Source organism: Dasypus novemcinctus, chromosome 8, assembly GCF_030445035.2.
Source record: "Dasypus novemcinctus isolate mDasNov1 chromosome 8, mDasNov1.1.hap2, whole genome shotgun sequence".
NCBI classification, from domain to species: domain Eukaryota; kingdom Metazoa; phylum Chordata; class Mammalia; order Cingulata; family Dasypodidae; genus Dasypus; species Dasypus novemcinctus.
Genome location: NC_080680.1, coordinates 14,505,143 through 14,525,127, shown reverse-complemented (window position 1 = coordinate 14,525,127; position 19,985 = coordinate 14,505,143). Strand labels below are relative to the sequence as shown.

The 19,985-nt window shown below is 50.8% G+C and overlaps 1 protein-coding gene across 1 annotated transcript in view; it reads left to right on the top strand.

Annotated features, from left to right (window-relative positions):
- The window catches only part of CARD19 (caspase recruitment domain family member 19), a 29,930-nt gene extending 10,205 nt beyond the window's left edge, over positions 1-19,725 (top strand). Inside the window, exons 2-6 of the mRNA XM_058301462.2 lie at positions 13,786-13,928; positions 16,119-16,272; positions 17,956-18,015; positions 18,222-18,293; positions 19,388-19,725. Of these exons, the coding sequence (XP_058157445.1) occupies positions 13,786-13,928; positions 16,119-16,272; positions 17,956-18,015; positions 18,222-18,293; positions 19,388-19,503 (545 nt within the window). The 3' untranslated portion in view covers positions 19,504-19,725. The remainder of the gene's footprint in view (positions 1-13,785; positions 13,929-16,118; positions 16,273-17,955; positions 18,016-18,221; positions 18,294-19,387) is intronic.
- The last annotated feature ends 260 nt before the right edge of the window (positions 19,726-19,985 follow it).

The following is a 19,985-nucleotide window of genomic DNA, read 5'->3' as shown; positions in this document are numbered from 1 at the left end:
TTCTAGTAGGTGTGAAATGATATCTCATTGTAGCTTGATTTGAATATCCCTAATAGCTAGTTATGTTGAGCATTTTTTCATGTATTTTTTTTTCACCATTTGTATTTCTTCTTTAGAAAAATGTCTATTCAGGTATTTTGCCCATTTTTGAATAAGATAATTTGTCTTCTTATTGTTGAGTTGTAGGATCTCTTCATGTGTATTTTCACCATTTGTATTTCTTCTTTAGAAAAATGTCTATTCAGATCTTTTGCCCATTTTTTAAGCCAGTTTGTCTTTTTCTTGTTGAGTTTGAAGATCCCTTTATATATCATGGATATTAGGCCCTTGCTGGATGTGTGAGTTCTAAATATTTTCTCCCATCAACTCGGCTGCTTTTTTACCCTCTTCACAAATTTCTTTTAGGTGCAGAAGTGTTTAATTTTGAGGAGGTCACATTTATCTATTTTTGCTTTTGTTGCTTGTGCTTTGGTGTAAGGTTTAAGAGAACCCCAGGTACTGCAAGTTCTTGTAGATCTTTCTAGGGGTTTTATGGTCCTGGCTTTTATGTTTAGGTGTTTGATCCATTTTGAGCTGATTCTTTTATAAGGAGTGAGATAGGGGTCCTCTTTCATTCTTTTGGTTATGGATATCCAGTTCTCCTGGTACCTTTTTTTTTTCCCTCAAGTAGTCCTTTTGTTCATATAAATGTTTTATAATTTTATAAATTTACCAGTTTTTTATAATGTTATTTTTCCTTTTAGGATAAAAGTTTATTTATTTCTTTATTTTAATTTTAATTTTTTAAGTTATTAAAAAAATAATTTACCTCTGATAAACTTCGTTGACATACAAGACATATAGCTTTTAATGCATGCTACATTGTTATGTAGTTATTATTACAAGCATGGTAAAATAAAATAAGCATGTCCAGCAAAAATACAGATCCATACAGAAAATTAATTATGAACAGCAAAACAAGACTGCTACTTTCACTGGTGACAGTTTTGATCAATTAAGGTTGACTTCTACCATGTAACTATCATTCAAGACTAAGATCAATAGGATTAAGGGACAACCACAATGATCAGTCACATTGATAATAGCAAAATATTTTCTCCTGACACCATTTGTTGAAGAGCCTGTTCTTCCCAGAAAAGTGGACTTGGTAGGTTTCAACGATCAGTTGACCATGGAGGTGAGGGTCTATTTCTGAACTCTCAATTCAATTCCGTTGGTCCACACGTCTATCTTTATGCCAATACCATGCTGTTTGGCCACTGTAGATTTATAATACACTTCAAGGTCAGGGAGCATGAGCCCTCTGGCTTCACTCTTCTTTTTTGGGATATTGGCTATTTGGAACACCTTTCCCTTCCAAGTAAATCTTGTAATTGACTTTTTCTGTAAAGTAGGCTGTTGGAATTTTGATTGCTATTGCACTGAATCTATACATTGATTTGAGTAAAATTGACATCTTCATGATGTTTAGTCTTCCAATCCATGAACATGAAAAGTCTTTCCCTTTATTTATGTCTTCTTTGATTTCTTTTAGAAGTGTTCTATAGTTTTCTGAATTCATATCCTTTATATTCATGATTAAATTAATTCTTAGATATTTGAGGCTTTTTGTTTGCTATTGTAAATGAATTTTTTTTCTTCATTTCCTTCTCAGTTTGTTCGTTACTAGTGTATAGTAACTCTACTGATTTTTGCGTGTTGATCCTGTATCCTGCCACTTTGCTGAACTCATTTATTAGCTCTATTAGCTTTGTTGTAGATATTTCGGGATTTTCTGAATATAGGATCAAGTTATCTGTGATTAGTGAGAGTTTTCCTTCCTCTTTTCCAATATGGATAGTATTTCTTTTTCTTGCCTAATTGCTTTAGCTGGAACTTTTAGCACAATGGTGAATAGCAGCGGTGACAGTGGGCATCCTTGTCTTGTTCCTGATCTTAGAGGGAAAGCTTTCAGCCCCTCCCCATCAAGTGTAATGTTAGCTATGGGATTTTCGTATTTGCCCTTTATTATGTTGAGGAACTTTCCTTCTATAGCTATCTTTTGATGCATTTTTATCAAGAAAGGATGCTGGATTTTGTCAAATGCCTTTTCTGCATCAGTCGAGATGATCATGTGTTTTTTCCCTTCAATTTGTTAATGTGGTGTGATATGTTAAAAAATTGATTTTCTTATGCAGAACCATGCTTGTATACCAGGAATAAAACCCACTTGATTGTGAGGTATAATTCTTTTAATACGTTGTTGGATTTGATTTGCAAATATTTTGTTGAGAATTTTTGCATCTATGTTCATTAGAGAGATTGGTCTGTAATTTTCTTTTAGTGTCTTTATCTGGCTTTAGTATTAGGGTGATACTGGCTTCATAAAATATGTTGGGTAATTTTCCCTCCTTTTCAATTTTTTGGAGGAGTTTAAACAGGGTGGGTGTTAATTCTTCTCAAAATGGTTGGTAGAATTCACCTGTGAAGCCATCTGGTCCTGGACTTTTCTTTCTTTTTTTTTTAGATTAGCAAACTTTTACTTCAGATTTTTCCTGCTCATAATAAATGACTCTGAAAAAGCCAATATGCAAGAGGCTAATACTGCTATTACCTAAAGGCAACATCGAGACCATGGAGTATTTCTACATCTCTCGGATGAGAGGCACTGCTTAAAATCTCCCCGTACTGGGAAGCAGCTGTGGCTCCAGCATTTGAGCTCCCGTCTACCACATGGAGGACCTGTGTTAGATCCTGGGACCTCCTGGTAAAAAAAAAAAAAAAAGAAAAAGAAAAAAGCCATCCCGGACAGCGAAGCAATGCACCAAAAAGGCAATGATGCAACCAGATAGGAAAAAAAAATCTCCCCGCACTGGGAGAAGGCGGAAGGTTGGCTGTACCTGAGACAAACGAACAGATCACCACTGTCTTCACTCTGTTCTAGGGGCTGGCGGGTCCACCCACGGGCTCGGGCTCTGGGTGGGCCCCTGGCCTCTGGGTGCTGGAGCACCAAGGCAGCCTGGGTGTAACTGGGGAAGGGGGGCACGCATGCTAGGCCTGGGGTTTCAGGGAAGGCCCAAGTGCCAGCCTGGGGAGGTCTGGGCCAGCCCCTCTCCTCACTCCAGCTCCCTGCCTGGGCCTGGGGTGGGGCGGGGCTGCCTCCCCCTCCACAAAACCCTAAGAAGGAGTCTCCCATAGGGCTGGACTTTTCTTTGATAGAAGATTTTTGATGACTGGTTCAAACTATGCACTTGTGTTTGGTTTGTTGTGCTCCTGTATTTCTTGTAGAGTGAGTGTAGGTTGGTTGGTTGTGCATTTCTAGGAATTTGTCCGTTTCACCTAGGCTGTCTAGTTTGTTGGCATACAGTTTCTCATGTCCTCTTAGGCTCCTTTTTTTTTAAAAAAAAAAAGATTTATTTTACTTATTTCTCTCCCCTTCCTCCCCGTTGTCTGCTCTCTCTGTCCATTCGCTGTGTGTTCTTCTGCGTCCACTTGCATTATCCGGCAGCACTAGGAACCTGCGTCTCTTTTTTGTTGCGCCATCTTGCTGTGTCAGCTCTCTGTGTGTGCAGCATCACTCCTGGACAGGCTGCGCTTTATTCATGTGAGGCGGCTCTCTTTGTGGGGTGCACACCTTGTGCGTGGGGCACCCGTACATGGGGTGCCCCTGCATGGTGCAGCAGCACTGCGCATGGGCCAGCTTACCACACTTGTCAGGAGGCCCTGGTGATCGAACCCTGGACCCTCCATATGGTAGACAAATGCTCTATCAGTTGAGCCATGTCCACTTGCCTTAGGTTCCTTTTTATTTCTGTGGGGTCAGTGGTAATATCCCCCCTTTCATTCTTGATTTTATTTATCTGCATCTTCTCTCTTTTTTTCTTTGTTAGCCTAGCTAAGGTCTGTTGATTTTATTGATTTTCTCAAAGAAATAGCTTTTGGCTTTGTTGATTTTCTCTCTTTTTTTTTGTTCTCAATTGCATTTCATTTATTTTGCTATTTCTTTCTGTTTGCTTTGGGATTGGTTTGTTGTTCTTATTCTAGTTTCTCTAGTTCAGTTCTTTGATTTGAGCTCTTTTCTTTTTTTTTTAAGATTTATTTATTTATTTATTTATCCCCCCCACCCCCACCCCGGTTGTCTGTTCTCTGAGTCTATTTGCGGCATCTTGTTTCTTTGTATGCTTCTGTTGTCATCAGCGGCACGGGAAGTGTGGGCGGCACCATTCCTGGGCAGGCTGCACTTTCTTTCGCGCTGGGCAGCTCTCCTTATGGGTGCACTCCTTGTGCGTGGGGCTCCCCTACACGGGGGACACCCCTGCGTGGCAAGGCACTCCTTGCGCGCATCAGCACTGCGTGTGGGCCAGCTCCACACAGGTCAAGGAGGCCCGGGGTTTGAACCACGGACCTCCCATGTGGTAAATGGACGCCCTAACCACTGGGCCAAGTCCGTTTCCCTTTTCTTCTTTTTTAATGTAAGCATTAAGAGCTATAAATTTCCCTCTCAGCACTGCCTTCGCTCACTGCATTCTTGTTTTCATAGGTTGTGTTCTTGTTTTCTTTTGTCTCAAGATAGCTACTAATTTCTCTTGCAATCTCTTCTTTGACCCACTGGTTGTTTAGAAGTGTGTCAGTTAGCCTCCACACATTTGTGAAATTTCCCCTTTCCCTCCTGTTACTGATTTCCATCTTCATTCCATTATGATCAGAGAAGATGCTGTGTATAATTCCAGTCTTCTTGAGCCTATTGAGAGCTGTGTTGTGGTCTATCCTGGAGAAAGATCCATGAGCACTTGAGAAGAATGTATAACCTGCTGAGTTCGGGTGCAATGCCTTGTATATGTCTGTCAGGTCCAGCTCATTTATCATATTGTTCAAGTTCTCTCTTTCCTTGTTGATCTTCTATTTAGTTAGTTGTTCTCTCTATTGATGTGAGTGGCATGTTGACATCTCCAACCATTATTGCAGAAATGTTTATTTCTCCTTTCAGTTTTGCCAGAGTTGCTTCATGTATTATAGGGCACCCTGGTTAGGTGCATAGGTATTTGTGGCTGTTACTCCTTTCTAGTGGATTTTCCCTTTTATTAATATATAATGGCCTTCTGCATCTCTTGTCACTTTTTTGCATTTAAAGCCTGCTTTGTCTGACACCAGTATAGCTATCCCTCCTCTCTTTTGGTTACTATTTGCATGAACTATCTTTTTTCCAATCTTTCACTTTCAGTCTGTTTGCATCCTTGGGTCAACAATGAATCTCCTGCAGACAGCATTTGGATTTCTCATCTTTTCTTATCCACTCCATCAGCCTGTGTCTTTTGATTGGGGTGTTTAATCCATTAACATTTAATGTTATTACTGTAACGGCATTATTCACTTCACCAGGTCTGGCCAGCAGATGGAGCTCTTTGGCAGACCTCTCAGCTCAGACCCCAGGTGCTAGGAGGGAAATGCATTTAGAGTAACTCTTCAGGCAGGTGGGTGGGGCAGAAGCAATGTCCTCAGGGCTGGCCAAGCCTCACAAACATTCTCCATCATTGCCCACATCCTCCCTCCCTCTGCCTCCTCAGCAACCACCCCAGGGCAGCAGGGAGGGTGTCTGGGAAGGCAAACTATCTTTAGGTCCCTGCCTGCTCCCAGGGCAAACAATGTCAACATCCCATCTGGCCTGGAAGTATGCAACCCCTCCAGTGCCACAGACCAAGTTCCCTGGCAAAATCTGAATTTGATGTAGACTGTGTCTCTCTTTCTCCCCTTTCTTGGGGAAGAAGACCCCTGCAAGCCCCTCAGTGCACAGCCACTGCCCTCTGTAGACTGCTCTTTACTCCATAGGTGGGGGGACGGGTGCCCGCTGTGCTTCTGCAGCTCTTCTCAGGGGTTTGCAGCCAGCTGAGACTCCTTCCCTTCACCCCTCTCTCTTCTGGGTGGTGCCTCACCATCCCCTGGTGTCCTGAGCCCCAGAGCGGTCCTCAGTCTCCACCTCTAGCTGTCTTTTCTTGTCGAGAAGTGACTCCTCTGCCTCTCTAACCCTCCATCTTCCTAGAGGTCTCTCCATCCATTTATTATTATTTTTTCCCATCCATTTATCTTTAGTCTAGTTGTTCTTTATATTTGAAGAGGGTTTTCTAGTAGACAGCATATAGTTGGGTCTTGTTTTGTTTCGTCTATTCTGTCAGTCTCAATCTTTTAATTGGTGTATTTACACCATTCACCCTTAGGTGATTTTTTTTTTTAAGATTTTATTTATTTATTTAATTCCCCCCCCCCCCCCCGCCCCGGTTGTCTGTTCTCTGTGTCTATTTGCTGCGTCTTGTTTCTTTGTCCGCTTCTGTTGTTGTCAGCGGGAAGTGTGGGCAGCGCCATTCCTGGGCAGGCTGCACTTTCTTTCGCGCTGGGCAGCTCTCCTTACAGGTGCACTCCTTGCGCGTGGGGCTCCCCTACGTGGGGGACACCCCTGCGTAGCAGGGCACTCCTTGCGCGCATCAGCACTGCACATGGGCCAGCTCCACATGGGTCAAGGACGCCCGGGGTTTGAACCACAGACCTCCCATGTGGTAGACGGACGCCCTAACCACAGGGCCAAGTCCGTTTCCCCTTAAAGTGATTATTGATACAATTGGATTAATATCTAACTCATTCGTAACTGTTTTCCATTTGTTATACCTGTTTTTTATTTTGTTTTTCAAAATCTTACCCTTTTCTGGCTTCTTTGTTTTTTATTGAGCATTTTATATGGTTCCATTTGCTCTCCTCTCTTAACATATCAATTATACTTTCTTAGAAAAATTTTATTTGTTGCCATGAAGTGTTCGCAATGTACGTTTACAGCTAATCAAAGTCTACTTTCTAATAACACTATACTGCTTCATGGGTAATGCAGGAACCTTCCTCCCATCCCTTATTACAGTGCTGTCATTCACTTCACTTATCTCCTAGCTGTTATCACACAGTACATTTTTACTATTATTATTTTAACCAGGTATCTATTAAGGAATAAGGAAAACAAAAGGTTAAATTTTGCCTTCATTTATTCCCTCTAAGGCTTTTCCATTTTTTATGGGGTCCAGGTTTCTGACCCAAACAATTTATCTTCTCTCTGAAGAACTTTTTTTTAAAGTTTATTTATCTATTTATATTTTTTGTGTTTTATTTTTATTTTTTAATAAATCTTTTTTTTTTAAGATTTTAAATTTATTTCTCTCCCCTTCTCGCTACCCCCCCCCCGTTGTTTGTTCTCTGTGTCCATTTGCTGTGAATTCTTCTGCGTCCGCTTGCATTCTTGTCAGCAGCACCAGGAATCTGTGTCTCTTTTTGTTGTGTCATCTTGCTGTGTCAGCTCTCCATGTGTGCAGTGCCATTCCTAGGCAGGCTGCACTTTTCTTGCACGGGGCAGCTCTCCTTGCGGGGCGCACTCGTTGTGTGTGGGGCTCCCCTATGCAGGGGACACCCCTGCGTGGCACGGCACTCCTTGTACCCATCAGCATTGCGTGTGGGCCAGCTCATCACACAGGTCAGGAGGCCTGGGGTTTGAACCCTGGACTTCCCATATGGTAGGCAGACACTCTGTCAGTTGAGCCAAATCCGCTTCCCTGTTTTATTTCTAGAAGATACTTAGATTACATAAATGTTGCATCAAAAGTACAGGGGATTCCCATATGCCCCACTCCCTATCCCTCCCACACTTTCCCACATTAACAACATCCTTCATTACTGTGGTACATTTGTTACAATTGACAAACACATATTGGAGCATTGCCACTAAGTGTGGATTATAGCTTACATTATAGTTTAAACTTTCTACACACGTTTTTGTAAGTTATTAAAAGATGTATGTTGGCCTGTATCCATCACTGCAACATCATTCAGGACAATTCCAATGCCCCGAAAATGCCATCATATTACACCTATTTTTTTTTTTAAGATTATATAAATGTAAAATAAAAATGAAGAACTTCTTTTAATGATACTTGCAAGGCAGGTCTACTGGTGACAAATTCCCTCAGTTTTTTTTTTTTTTTTTTTTTTGTCTAAGAAAGTCTTTATTTCCTCTTTACTTTTGAAGGATAATTTCGCTAGACACAGAATTCTAGATTGGTGGTGTTTTGTTTTTTTTTTTTTCCTTTCAAGACTTTTAAGTATTTCAGTCCACTCTCTTCTTACATGATTGGTGAAGAGAAATCCAATGTAATTTCTTATCCCTGTTCCTCTATAAGTATGGCATTTTTCCCCTCTGGCTTCTTTCAAGATTCTGTCTTTTTCTTTGGTTTTCTGCGGATTGAACATGATGTGCCTTGAGGTAGATTTTTTGATAGTTAAGTTTGTTTGATGTTCTCTGAGCTTCCTAGATCTGTGGTTTGGTGAAAAATTCTTGGCCATTATTTCCAATATTTGCTCTGCTCCTTTCTTTTTTTTTCCATTTCCTTCTGGTATTCCCATTATACCTTTTGTAATTTTACACAGTTCTTGGGTGGTGTTCCATTTTTATCATTCTTTTTCCCTTTGCTTTTCAGTTTGCAAAGAGAATATCTTCAAACTCACTGCTTCTTTCCTCAGCCCTGTCCAGTCCACTGGTGAGCCCATCAAAGGCTACCTTCATCTGTTCCATTTCCCTTTGATTCTTAGTATTTCAATCTCTTTCCTTCCACAATCCATCTGTTTTTGTATTGTTATCCACTTTTTTCAACTAGAGCCCTTAGCATAGTTCTAATCATAGTTATTTAAAATTCCTGGTCTGAGAATTCCAGAATCTTTGCCACAACTGAATCTGGTTCTGATGCTTTCTTTGTCTCTTCACACTGTTTTTCTTGCCTTTTAGCATGCCTTGTGACTTTTTGTTGAAAGCTGGATGTGGGAAGAGGCTGTGGCTCAAGTGATAGACCTTCCACCTACCATATGGGAGGACCTGGGTTCGATCCTTGGGGCCTCCTGATGAAAAAGAAGAGAAAGCATGGCTGCATGGTGAGCCAGTGCCCATGTGAGTGCCCGCATGGTGAGCCAGTGCCCTGTGCAAGTGAGTCACGCAGCAAGATGATCACACATCAAAAGACGGACAAGGGGAGAGTCAAGGTGAAGCACAGCAGAAACCAGGAACTGAGGTGGTGCAATTGACAGGCAACCTCTCTCCATATCAGAGGTCCCCAGGATCAAATCCTGGTGAATCCTAGAGGAGAGAAATGAGAAGAGAAGACAACAGACAAGAAAAACAGCAGGGGGGGAGGGCAGAGGAAGGAGGGGGGAGGGGAAAATAAATAAATAAATCTTTAAAAAAAAAAAAGCTGGACGTGATGTACCAGGTACGAGGAACAGACGTGAACAGGGCTTGAGAGCAAGGGCTCATGTGTCTCTACCCAGGAGTTAGGCTGTGTTCACTGTGTGCTGTGTGTGTAGGTGTCAGAGGCTGAAGTTTCCTTTAGTGTCCTTGTTTTTGTGCCCCCTCTTGTATTCGGGTTTCTCTAGAGAATCCTTTAAATTTTTTATTTTTTTAGATACTTAGATTTTATAAATATTACATTAAAAAACGTAGGGATTCCCCTGTGCCCCAATCCCTACCCCTCCCGCACTTTCCCACATTAACAACATCCTTCATTACATTTGGTCCATTTGGTACATTTGGTACAATTGACCATCACATCTTGGAGCCTTGCCACTAAGTGTGGATTATAGTTTACATTATAGTTTAAACTCTCCCACACATTTTTGTAAGTTATGACAAGATGTATCGTGGCCTGTATTCGTCACTGCAACATCATTCAGGACAATGTCCCGAAAATGCCACCATTTTACACCTATTTTTTTTAAAAAGATATTTAGGTTCCGTAAATGTTATATAAAAAATATAGGGATCCCCATATGCCCCATTCCCCACACCTCCCACATCTCCCCACATTAACAACGTCCTTCGTTACTGAGGCACATTCATTGCAATTGGTGAACACTTCTTGGAGCATTGCCACTAAGCATGGATTGTAGTTTACATTGTAGTTGACATTCTCTCCCACCCAATTCTGTAGGTTATGGCAAGATAGATAATGGGCTGCACCTAGATAATCCTTCTTAAAATAGGGTCTGAGCCTGGCAATTCTTTGAACTGTAATCCCATCATGTGGTGGTAAAATGTGGGGGGAGGAGAAATAGTCTCTAATCCTATGGTGAGGTCCCAGACTTTTAGTGAGCCCGGCCCGGGCTGTGACCTTCACAGGTGCTTCTCACCTCTGCCCTCTGGTTTTAGTTTGCTAAAAGCTGCTGGGAGCAACATACCAGAAATGGGTTGACTTTTGTCATGGGATCTATTTATTTATAAGCTTACAGCTCTGAGGCTGAGAAAAACGTCCAAATCAAGGCAGGAGGCGAGCTCTCCCCGAAGGTCAGCTGCTAGCGATCCTGCGCTCCGGCTGTAGCAGGGTGCCGCAGCAGGGCACCGCGGCAGCTCCACCAGGCCCTGCCTTCTCTGGGCCCTGCTGCTTTGCCTCTTGCTCTCCGTGGGCCTCCCCTCCCAGCCTCCTGGGAGCCTCGTCCCATGCCTCGGTGCTCCACCGAGTGCAGCCTCCAGCTCCTGGGACCTCTCTCTCAGCCTCTTGGGGTTTCTCTTGGTCTCTCCAGCTCTTTTCTCTGTGGCTCTTTATTTCTCCATTTATAAAGAACTTCCACCGTGGGTCATGCCCTACTGAAGTGATCTAATCAAAAGCAAGGCCCTTAACTGAATCTAATCCAAAGGTCCCGTCTACAATAGGTTTACACCTACAGGGATGGATTGGCCCTAAGAACCTGGGATCCACCCAGCTTCAAACTGCCGTCCCCACCCCTTCTTAGTTAGGTGAGGCAGGAAGCTCAAACAGGCTAGACTTGGATATTTCCCTGCCCCCAGGTAGGCTAGGCTCTGGCAAAGTAGTTTCCCTTGAGGGCAGGTGGGAAACAGAATGTTCTGGGTGTATTTCAGAATGGTTATTTTTCTCCTCCCCTTACTGGAAGCAGGAGGAGGTTTGGTTTCTATTTCCTCTCATGAGTTTTTAAACTCACGCTGGTTCACACACGGCCTCCAGCAGTTTGTCAGTTGTTAAGTGCTCCTACCCATTCCTGGCTCCAGCAGCTTCAGCTCCTGGCAGGCTCTGGTTCTCTTGTCACCTGTCTCTCCAGTTCTGGGGTGTCAGTGTGCCCTGTGGCCTCAGTTTTCTGATGGATCGTAGAAGAGTTGTTGACTTTCCATTTGTTCAGATCATTCCTTGTTATGAGGATGTCAGAGTGGAAAGCATAAGTCCAAATAAGACTTTTTTTGGTTTTGGTTTTTAAAATTTTTGTTAGAGACGTTGTAGGCTTGCAGAAAACTCATGCAGAAAGCACAAAGTTCCCATTTATCTCCCACTCCCACCTCCTGTTTTTCCCTGTTATTAATTCTTTGCGTTAGTGTGGTACCTTTGTTACAACGGATGAAACAATATTATTATAATTATGCTATTAACTGTAGTCCGTAGTTTACATTAGAGTTTACTTTGTGTTGTTGTATCATCCTATGTTTTTTACCGTTTTATTCTGGTAACATATATACACCTTAAAGTTTCCCATTTTAACCACATTTACATACACAATTCAGTGGTGTTAATTATATTCACAATGCTACTGTCTCTACTGTCAATGACCAGACTTCTCCATCACCCCAAACAGAAACTATACCAATTAAGCACTAACTCAGAGTTCCCTATCCCCACCCAAGCCCCTGGTACCCTGTGTTCCAGTTTCCAAGCTACACATTCGTTTATTCTAATTATGTCATATAAGGAAGATCATATAATATTTATCATTTTTTATCTGGTTTATTTCACTCAACAAGATGTCTTCAGTGTTTATGTTGTCGCATGTATCAGAACTTCATTCCTTTTTACAGCTGAATAATATTCCATTGTATGAATATACCATATTTCGTTTATTTCTTCACCAGTTGCTAGACACTTGAGTTGCTTCCACCTTTTGGCAATCGTGAATAATGCCGCTGTGAATATCAGTGTGCAGACATCTCTTTTGAGTCCCTGCTTTCAGTTCTTCTGGGTATATACCTGGAAGAGGGATTGTCAGACCTATGGTAATTCTAAACTTTCTGAGGAATTGCCAGACTGTCGTCCACAGCTGCTGCACCATGCTACATTCCCTCCCACCTACTGTGCCACATCCTCCCCAGCATGTGTTATTCTCTCTTTTCTTAATAATAGCCATTCCAGTGCGCATGAAATGGTATCTCATTGTGGTTTTGATTTGCATTTCTCTGATGGCTAATGATGAGCTTTTTGGCATTTGTATATCTTCTTTGGGGAAATGTCCATTTAAGTCTTTTACCCATTTTTTAATTGGCTTGTCTTTTTTGAGTCCTAATAAGATTTTTTTAAAAAGTTTAATTGGAAAATAATTTCAAATTTTTTGAGAATAGTGGAACTGGGGAGTGGATGTAGCTCAGTGGCTGAGTGCCTGCGTCCCATTATGAGGTCCTAGGTTCAATCCCTGGTATCTCCTAAAAAAAATAGTGGAAAATCCTTAAAATATAGACATCCATATACATATATATGTATCTGTGCATATACATGTATGCACAAACGTATGTAACTTTTTTTTTTTTTTAAAGATTTATTTATTTATTTAATTCCCCCCCCTCCCCTGGTTGTCTGTTCTTGGTGTCTATTTGCTGCGTCTTGTTTCTTTGTCCGCTTCTGTTGTCGTCAGCGGCACGGGAAGTGTGGGCGGCGCCATTCCTGGGCAGGCTGCTCTTTCTTTTTCACGCTGGGCAGCTCTCCTCACGGGCGCACTCCTTGCGCGTGGGGGCCATGCGGGGGACACCCTTGCGTGGCACGGCACTCCTTGCGCGCATCAGCGCTGCGCCTGGCCAGCTCCACACGGGTCAAGGAGGCCCGGGGTTTGAACCGCGGACCTCCCATGTGGTAGACGGACGCCCTAACCACTGGGCCAAAGTCCGTTTCCCTGTATGTAACATTTTGAAATAGTCCATTTGAATCCTATTTTTAGGAGATGACTTGTGCAGACTAATTATCATATTTGCCCCTACATCTCCTGTGATGAATTACAAACCCGTGAAGTCTCGATACATTTATACGGATCACAGACTCTCAGGGCAGAATCAATTTATCAAGAAAAATGGTGTTTTTGTTTGTTTTTAAACCTACAGGGGAAGACGGTTTCCACCAAATCATTCCAAAACTTCCAACTTTTTTCAAAGGTGCTTTTTTAAATAAAAAAAATGACTGTACTCTGAGCACCTGCGGCTGGAGAGAGCACAGCAAGATGAAGGCTGCTCTGAGTCTGAATTTAAATCTAAATTTCAAGCCCCCGCAGCCCACGTGCAGAGGGGCAAGTAGGAGGCCCTGCCTGGTGGTGGTGGGGAGACGCCAGTCCAGTGTGGGTCCCTCCCTCGGGAACCCTGTGCCCCCCCCCCACCCCCGGCTTCAAAGCCCTGTTGTCCTAAGGGCTGTGCGGCGACCACGGACCCTTCACGGTGATACCGAAGGACAAGGCGTGGCCGGGCCCGAGGTGTGCCGACCCCTGCGCCCTCCCCCCCGGAGCCTCGCGGTGGGGGGCGTCACGGAGCTGCCAGGCTCGCACCGAGTCCCGGGTTCCCTTCCTGCGATCAGCACGGGCTGTGATGGGGGTGGCGCCAGGTGGCTGACCCGCGGCCTCGCGCCCCCTCTCCACGCGGCGTCGGCAGCACGTGGACCAGGGCCTGGCGTGGGGCGCCCCCCCCCCCGGGCATCTCTACCCCCCACCGGCTGGGCGGGCCGCGCCGCTGACCCCCGCGCACCCCCTTGTGCCTTCCAGGCCAGACCTACGGCGACCGGCTGGTGCAGGACGCGCCCTTCCTGACGGCGCGCGGGCGCCTGAGCGAGCAGCAGGTGGACAAGATCATCCTCCAGCTCAACCGCTACTACCCGCAGGTCCTCAGCGACAGGGAGGCGGAGAAGGTGCGAGGGGGGGCCCTCCGCCTCCCCCCCCTCCCCCACCCCACGCACGGCCCGAGTTCAAAACAGCCCCCTCGGTGACGCCACAGGCTGCTCCTGCCCGCGCCCTCGCTCCTGCAGCAGGGCTGCTGGCGCCCTCCAGAGCGTGGCGGGAGACAGCAGGTGACGGCGCACGACACACGTGACAACACACCGCAACACACGACACACACGACACGGCAAGGCCCGAGGTCTGCAGGACAGGGACGGCTGGATGGCTGCTGCCCCGGGGCCTCAGGCTCCCCGTCTGTCCAGTGGGCTGTGGCACTACTGCCGCATGGTGGCTGTGAGGGTGGGGGGGGGGGGGGGATCCAGGAGCCTCGGGTAGCCCGTGCTCAGGGCTGGGTGTGGCAGGGCAGCCGCTGGGTCCCTCTCCCACCCCCAGGAGGGCCCAGCGTTTTCCCTCGGGGTCCCAGGCTTGTCTGGAGAGCATGGGCGGGGAGTAGCAGGCCCATACACCCCCCGTGTGGCCCGCTGTCCTGTCGCTGGGGGTGGGCGAGGACGCCCGCCTGCGGTGGGCGGGGGGAGGGGGGGGACCGAGAGGGCGGCAGGTCACACCCCCGGGGCACAGCCCCGCTCCACAGCCTCCAGAGGTTCCAAATGGCCAAGCGCCTTCGGGCCTCCTCGTTTTTAGGCTTGGAGTGGCACTAGCCACACACCCCCAAGTGGCTTCTCACCGCCTGAGAGCCTCAGTTTCCCCATCTGTGCAGGGGTGGGGGCGATAAGCGCTCCTGCTCACGGACTTGAATGACACGAGGCACAGAAACCCCTGCTGGACGGCTCGTCGAGAACTGCCGCCGTGCCCTCCGTGTCCCAGCGACCTCTGGCTCCTCACACCCTGCAGGAGCCACTGGTGTCCTGCCGTCTCACAGAGGAGGCCGCAGGGCTCCCAGGCCCCCCGCGGCACGGCCGGAAGGGGCTCCGGAGTCCCCACTCCCCCCTGGGCCTTAGGTTTGGGGCCCCGCGGGGCAGAGCTGTCCACCCTCCCTGCCGTCGCCCCTCCCTGCCGTTGCCCCTCCCTGCCGTCGCCCCTCCCTGCCGGCTTGCCTCCCGCCCCGAGCTGGGAGACTGTGGCCCGGGTGCCTGGTCAGTGACCTGGGAGAGGGGTCGTAAGGTGAGCAGCTTGGGCTTTGGGGTCCGTCCTGCCTGTCTGCTTCCCAGCTGGGTGGCCCCAAGTGAGCCCCGCACTTTGAGCCTCAGTTTCCTCACTGGGGGCAGGCTGTCGAGGGCTGGGACACGCAGCTCCTCAGGACAGGTGAGACTGACTGACTACAGAACAGGAAGAGTAGCTCCTGCTGCTGGCTAGAGCACCTTCACTTACTAAAATAATACAGTAATTTAAAAAAGTATGAGCTCCTATGCATGTCATTATTGTAATTAAAAGCTTAATATATGTTCATTGAAAAAAAATTTTGGAAAATTTCAGTTTATACCAAAAAAGATGACTCCCCCCACCCCTCCGGCCCCCAGCACACCCCTAGCACACATTCCTTTCCTGGTGGATTCCTCTGGTGATAGCTTGGCTGGCTCCTGCCGCATACCTCTCTTTGCTTTGCAGTTTTAGCACTTGGGTGGCTCAAGTGCGTCTGGCATGCAGACGTGTAGAGCTGGTATACCGCCACCAGGTGGCGGCACCACACCTCAGCCTCCTGGTCCCGGGGTGGAGGCCAAGTGCCCTGCCTGTCCAATGACTTATTACAGCCGCACGTTTCTCCCTCAAACACGCCAAGAGAGCCTGTTCTTTGCTCCCCAACCTTTGATTTATTTTTTAAACCTCTGAATCGGACTCCTGCAGACTGCAAAGTAGCATGTTAGCATTTATGCCATCGCCTCATTAATTCCCGACGACAGCCCTGCCAGGAAGGTCTTCTCACTCTCTTTCACCAACCACGAGACCAAGTCTCAGAGAGGTGAGGCCGCTCGTCAAGGTCACACAGCTTGAAGTCACACAGCCGAAGCGTTAAGTTTCGAAGATTCAAACCATGCCCCTTGCCCTCTGGTTTCCTCCCGGCCTCTCCAAGCCGCGGGGCTCGGGTTCCCGAAGCCGGTGGGACAGTGGCTTCCACCCCAGCAGGTGTGGGGAGCCCCGGGGACGCCGCCGGCAGCCCTCCAGGCGCCCAGGTGGGGGGCCTGACTCGCCCTCCCGCCCCGCAGTTCCGGAACCCCAAGGCGTCCCTGCGCGTGCGCCTCTGCGACCTGCTGAGCCACCTGCAGCGGAGCGGCGAGCAGGACTGCCAGGAGTTCTACCGCGCGCTCTCCATCCACGCGCCGCCGCTGCACCGATGCCTGCCCAGCTGCCACGCGCTGCGTGAGTCCCGCCCGCGGCCCCGCCCCGGCCCGCACACCCAAGTGCCCTCTGTCTCCTCCTCCGCCCCCCCAACTCCTCCCTCCCCCACCTCCCCCGCATCCCTTCCCCCACCTCTCCACGCCTCCCCACCCCGCCCGCTCCCTCTCCCTCCCCCTTCTCCTCCTCCTCCTCCTCTTCTCCCCTCCCCACGCCCCCAGACCGCACACACTTGGAGAGGCGCGTGCCGCACCCCTCCCCACCACCCCCTCGCTGGGGGGCCTGCCCAGCTGCCTTTGGGGAGTGCACAGCGCACGCCAGCACTCCCACCTGCCTGTCGCGCCCCCGGCTGGGCCGTCCTTGGAAGTCCTACTTCTAGTGCTGCGGGATGGGACGTATATATACGAGGGTTTAGGGTCCCCCTCGCTCTTCAGGCCCTGCCCACACCAGCTGGGGCAGTTTCTTGTTTGTCCTTCCAGAGAGAACAAATCGCTGTCTCTGCCCTTGCTCCTGCTGACTTGCAGCACGGTGTACTGACGGTTCAGCCCTCTCCTTGCGGAGCTTGGTGCCTCTTGGGAACCGTGGCCTCTTGGTCCACGAGCTGAGCCTTGTTCTTTTTCACAGCTGCGTAGTACTCCGGAGGGTGTGCCGATCTTCCTTTAATGGACGCTGGGGGCGGGGGGGGGGGGGTTGCTGCCACTCTTTTCGCTCCTGGAAATCCCCCTGCACTTGGGGGGTTTCTGTGGACCAGATGCTAAGACCCTGCAAGCTCGGGCCAAAGGCGGTAGGCACGCTCCCTCTGGAGGGGCCTGCTGTCAGCCGCTGGCCGGGGCATGGGCCCTGTGGTGGTGCAGGCGGCTGTGGACCCCCAGTGCCGGCAGCTTTGGGTATCCGGGGAGGTGAGAGTGGGATCCTGGGGTTCACAGATGTGAGGCTGGGTTCCCCGGCCCCCCCACATCCCCGGGCCCTGAGGAGGCCGGCGGGCAGGCAGAGCCTGGGGCCTGGAAGACTGGGGGCATGGAGGAGGCAGCCGCCGCCCCGGCCCTGTGGGAGTGACGGGGACGCTGGAGAGCAAGGGGCGCTCCTGGAGGGCAGTCCACGTCCCCTGGGGGAGGGCAGGCAGTGGGGGGGAGTGGTGGGCGGGCGCACTCTCCAGCCCTCAGGTGCACCCCAGGGACTTCCCAAAACACCCGAGTGACCCAGTCCTACCCCCCTTCGAGTAAAGCGCCTGCCTTGCTCCCAGCTGTCCTCAGGGTCCAGTGCACCCTGGTCAGTCGGCCGGAACGTGAGGTTTGGGAAACAAGCCCCTTGGCCCAAAGCCTGGGCTCCCCCCGCCGCCCAGCGCAGCAGCCTGCCCCTTGCCGAGGCAGCCAGAACGTTCCGTCCCCTGGACGGCCGAGGTCTGTGCCGCCTGGGTGCCTTGCGGCCACCAGGGAGCAACGGCCCCCTGTGCTCTGGGCAGAGGAGGCGGTTCCCAGCTGGGCTCGTCCCCGAGGCGGGGGAGGCTGGCTGGGGGCGCCTTCCCGCCCCCCCCCCCCGCCGCCCCGACTCTCGGCGTGGAGGACAGCCTGGTCCCTGTTCCCCCAATGCCGGCTCGAGGGAGCGGCCAGCCCTGGGTTTTCCGCGTGGGGGACGATCACGGGTGTTGGGCCCTCCTTCCTCCCCGGACACCCCGCCGACTAACACTGACTCTGATTCTGTTTCCAGAAAACTCAGATTGCGCAGAGCTAGACCCGGGCCTGGAGAGACACGAGCTGAGCGACAGGGGTACGGCCTCCTCCGCTGTCTCTGTCTCTCCCTCTCTGTCTCCCAGCACCCACCCACCCAGGCGGGCTCCATTCCGGGCTTTCTCTCCACGGAGAGGCTCCCTGGGAAGCGCCCCCGGGGCGGGCCTCCAGGCCCCTCCGCAGGCCGGGCCCCCCTGCCGGCCTCCCCGGTGCCCTGCCCTGCCCCTCACGCCCGTCTCTCCCCAGGGCCCGTCGCCTTCCTGGCTTGCCTGGGCGCCGCCGCGGGACTGGCGCTCCTCATGTACTGCTGCCCTCCAGGTGGGTGCCTGCCGGGCCCCCAGCCCAGCCCCAAGCCCGCCTCTGCCCTCGCCGGGGCCTCTTCCAAAACCAGGGCCCCCTTCACGACGGGAGCGCGTCCAGGCGGGGACTTGAGGCCGGGCGCCACGGGCCGCCACGCAGAGGGCCCAGAGCCCACGCGCGTCCGGCTCCCAGCCCTCACGCAGGCGCCCCCCGACGCCTCCAGGCGCAGGGCCCAGCACCCGGGCTTCTGCAGGGAGCCGCGCCGCCCCCTTGGCCTCTCCGCTACTCACCCCCCATGTGAAGCTGTGCAGTGGAGCTGATGGCAGGGCCTGCCTGGCAAGGCTTATGAGAAATCGGGCATGGCTGCTAGCAGGGCAGCGCGGGGGACCCCACCTCCAAAGGCCCTGATGAGGAAGATGTGGGGAGGAGGTGGGGGAGCTGCTGGGGCTCTGGGTTGGAAAGCCCCTGGGCTCAGCCCTGCCACAGCTGGGACCTTCAGCCAGTCACCCTGCCCTGGAGCCTCAGTTTCTCCAAAATGGGCCCTGTCCTGACAGGCCCCCAGCGAGGGCTGAGGCTCTCCAGCAGGAGATCGGACCCAAGCCAAGCTTGGGGCCCCACCTGCCTCCCCCCACCCTTTTAAATAGGAGAAATGTTTGTGTTTACCCATTTATGCAAGCAGCTTGACCGAGAGCCCTGGGGACCAGTGCGGGCAAAGCCCGCAGACACTCCCACAGGCCAGCCCCGCCGCGGGCCGAGAGCCCCTGCGGCTCCAGGTGGAGGGAGGGCCTGGCAGGGCGGCCGCAGGCAGTGCTGCCACCACGTCATGGCAGGGGCAGCCGCGGGCAGCGGCGAGTGGACGCCAGCAGTGCCACCACGTCCCGCAGGAGTTCGGGAGCCGCGGGGCCCTGAGGCTCAGCCTTCCCACGGCCCCCCCAAACCACAGGGGCACGTTCAGCCTTCCTGGGTGGGCGGGGGCTGCGCCAGCTCCCCAGGGCCCTGCACACTCCCGGGGGTCGGCCTCACCGAAAGAAGAGACCCTACGTGGGTGCTGCTCCCGCGCGGCCTCCCCCGCTCAATTTCTCCTCCTCTCCCGCCTACCCGCTGCCTTCCAGACCCCAAGGCCCTGCCCGGGGCCCGGCGCGTCCTCGGCTTCTCCCCGGTCATCGTCGAGAGGCACGTCAGCCGCTACCTGCTGGCCTTCCTGGCGGACGACCTCGGGGGACCCTGACGGGCCGCCACGCAACCCAAAGAGCCCTGCAGGCCCCGCGCCGCCCCGCAGCCGCTGGCCGGCATCCCTTTTCTAAGTGCTTCTTTGTAACTATTTATACTTCCTGTAAGACTCCCCTGGCCTCTGCCTTACCACCGCGCTTGACGATATTAAAGGCCCGAGAAGACCCCTGGGCCCGCCTCGTGCCCACCCGCCTGGGGGGACAGGGCACCTTTCTCTGGAGGGTTCTCTGATGCCTCCTGCTGGACGCGGCCCCCGCCCCAGCCTGCCTCTGCACCCCGCCACCGCTGCCGTCCTGGATCGCCCTGCCCTCAGGACACCAAGTCCAAGCATTTCCCCTGACGCCTCCCCCCCGCCCCCCGCCCCCCACCAGGAGCCGGGCTCCTCCTCCTTGGAGCATTTGCTAAGGCTGTTCCCACGCGCCGTCCCTGTCCCCCGCCTGCCCTCCGTCAGGTCCCGGCCAGCACCCACAGTGGTGAGCG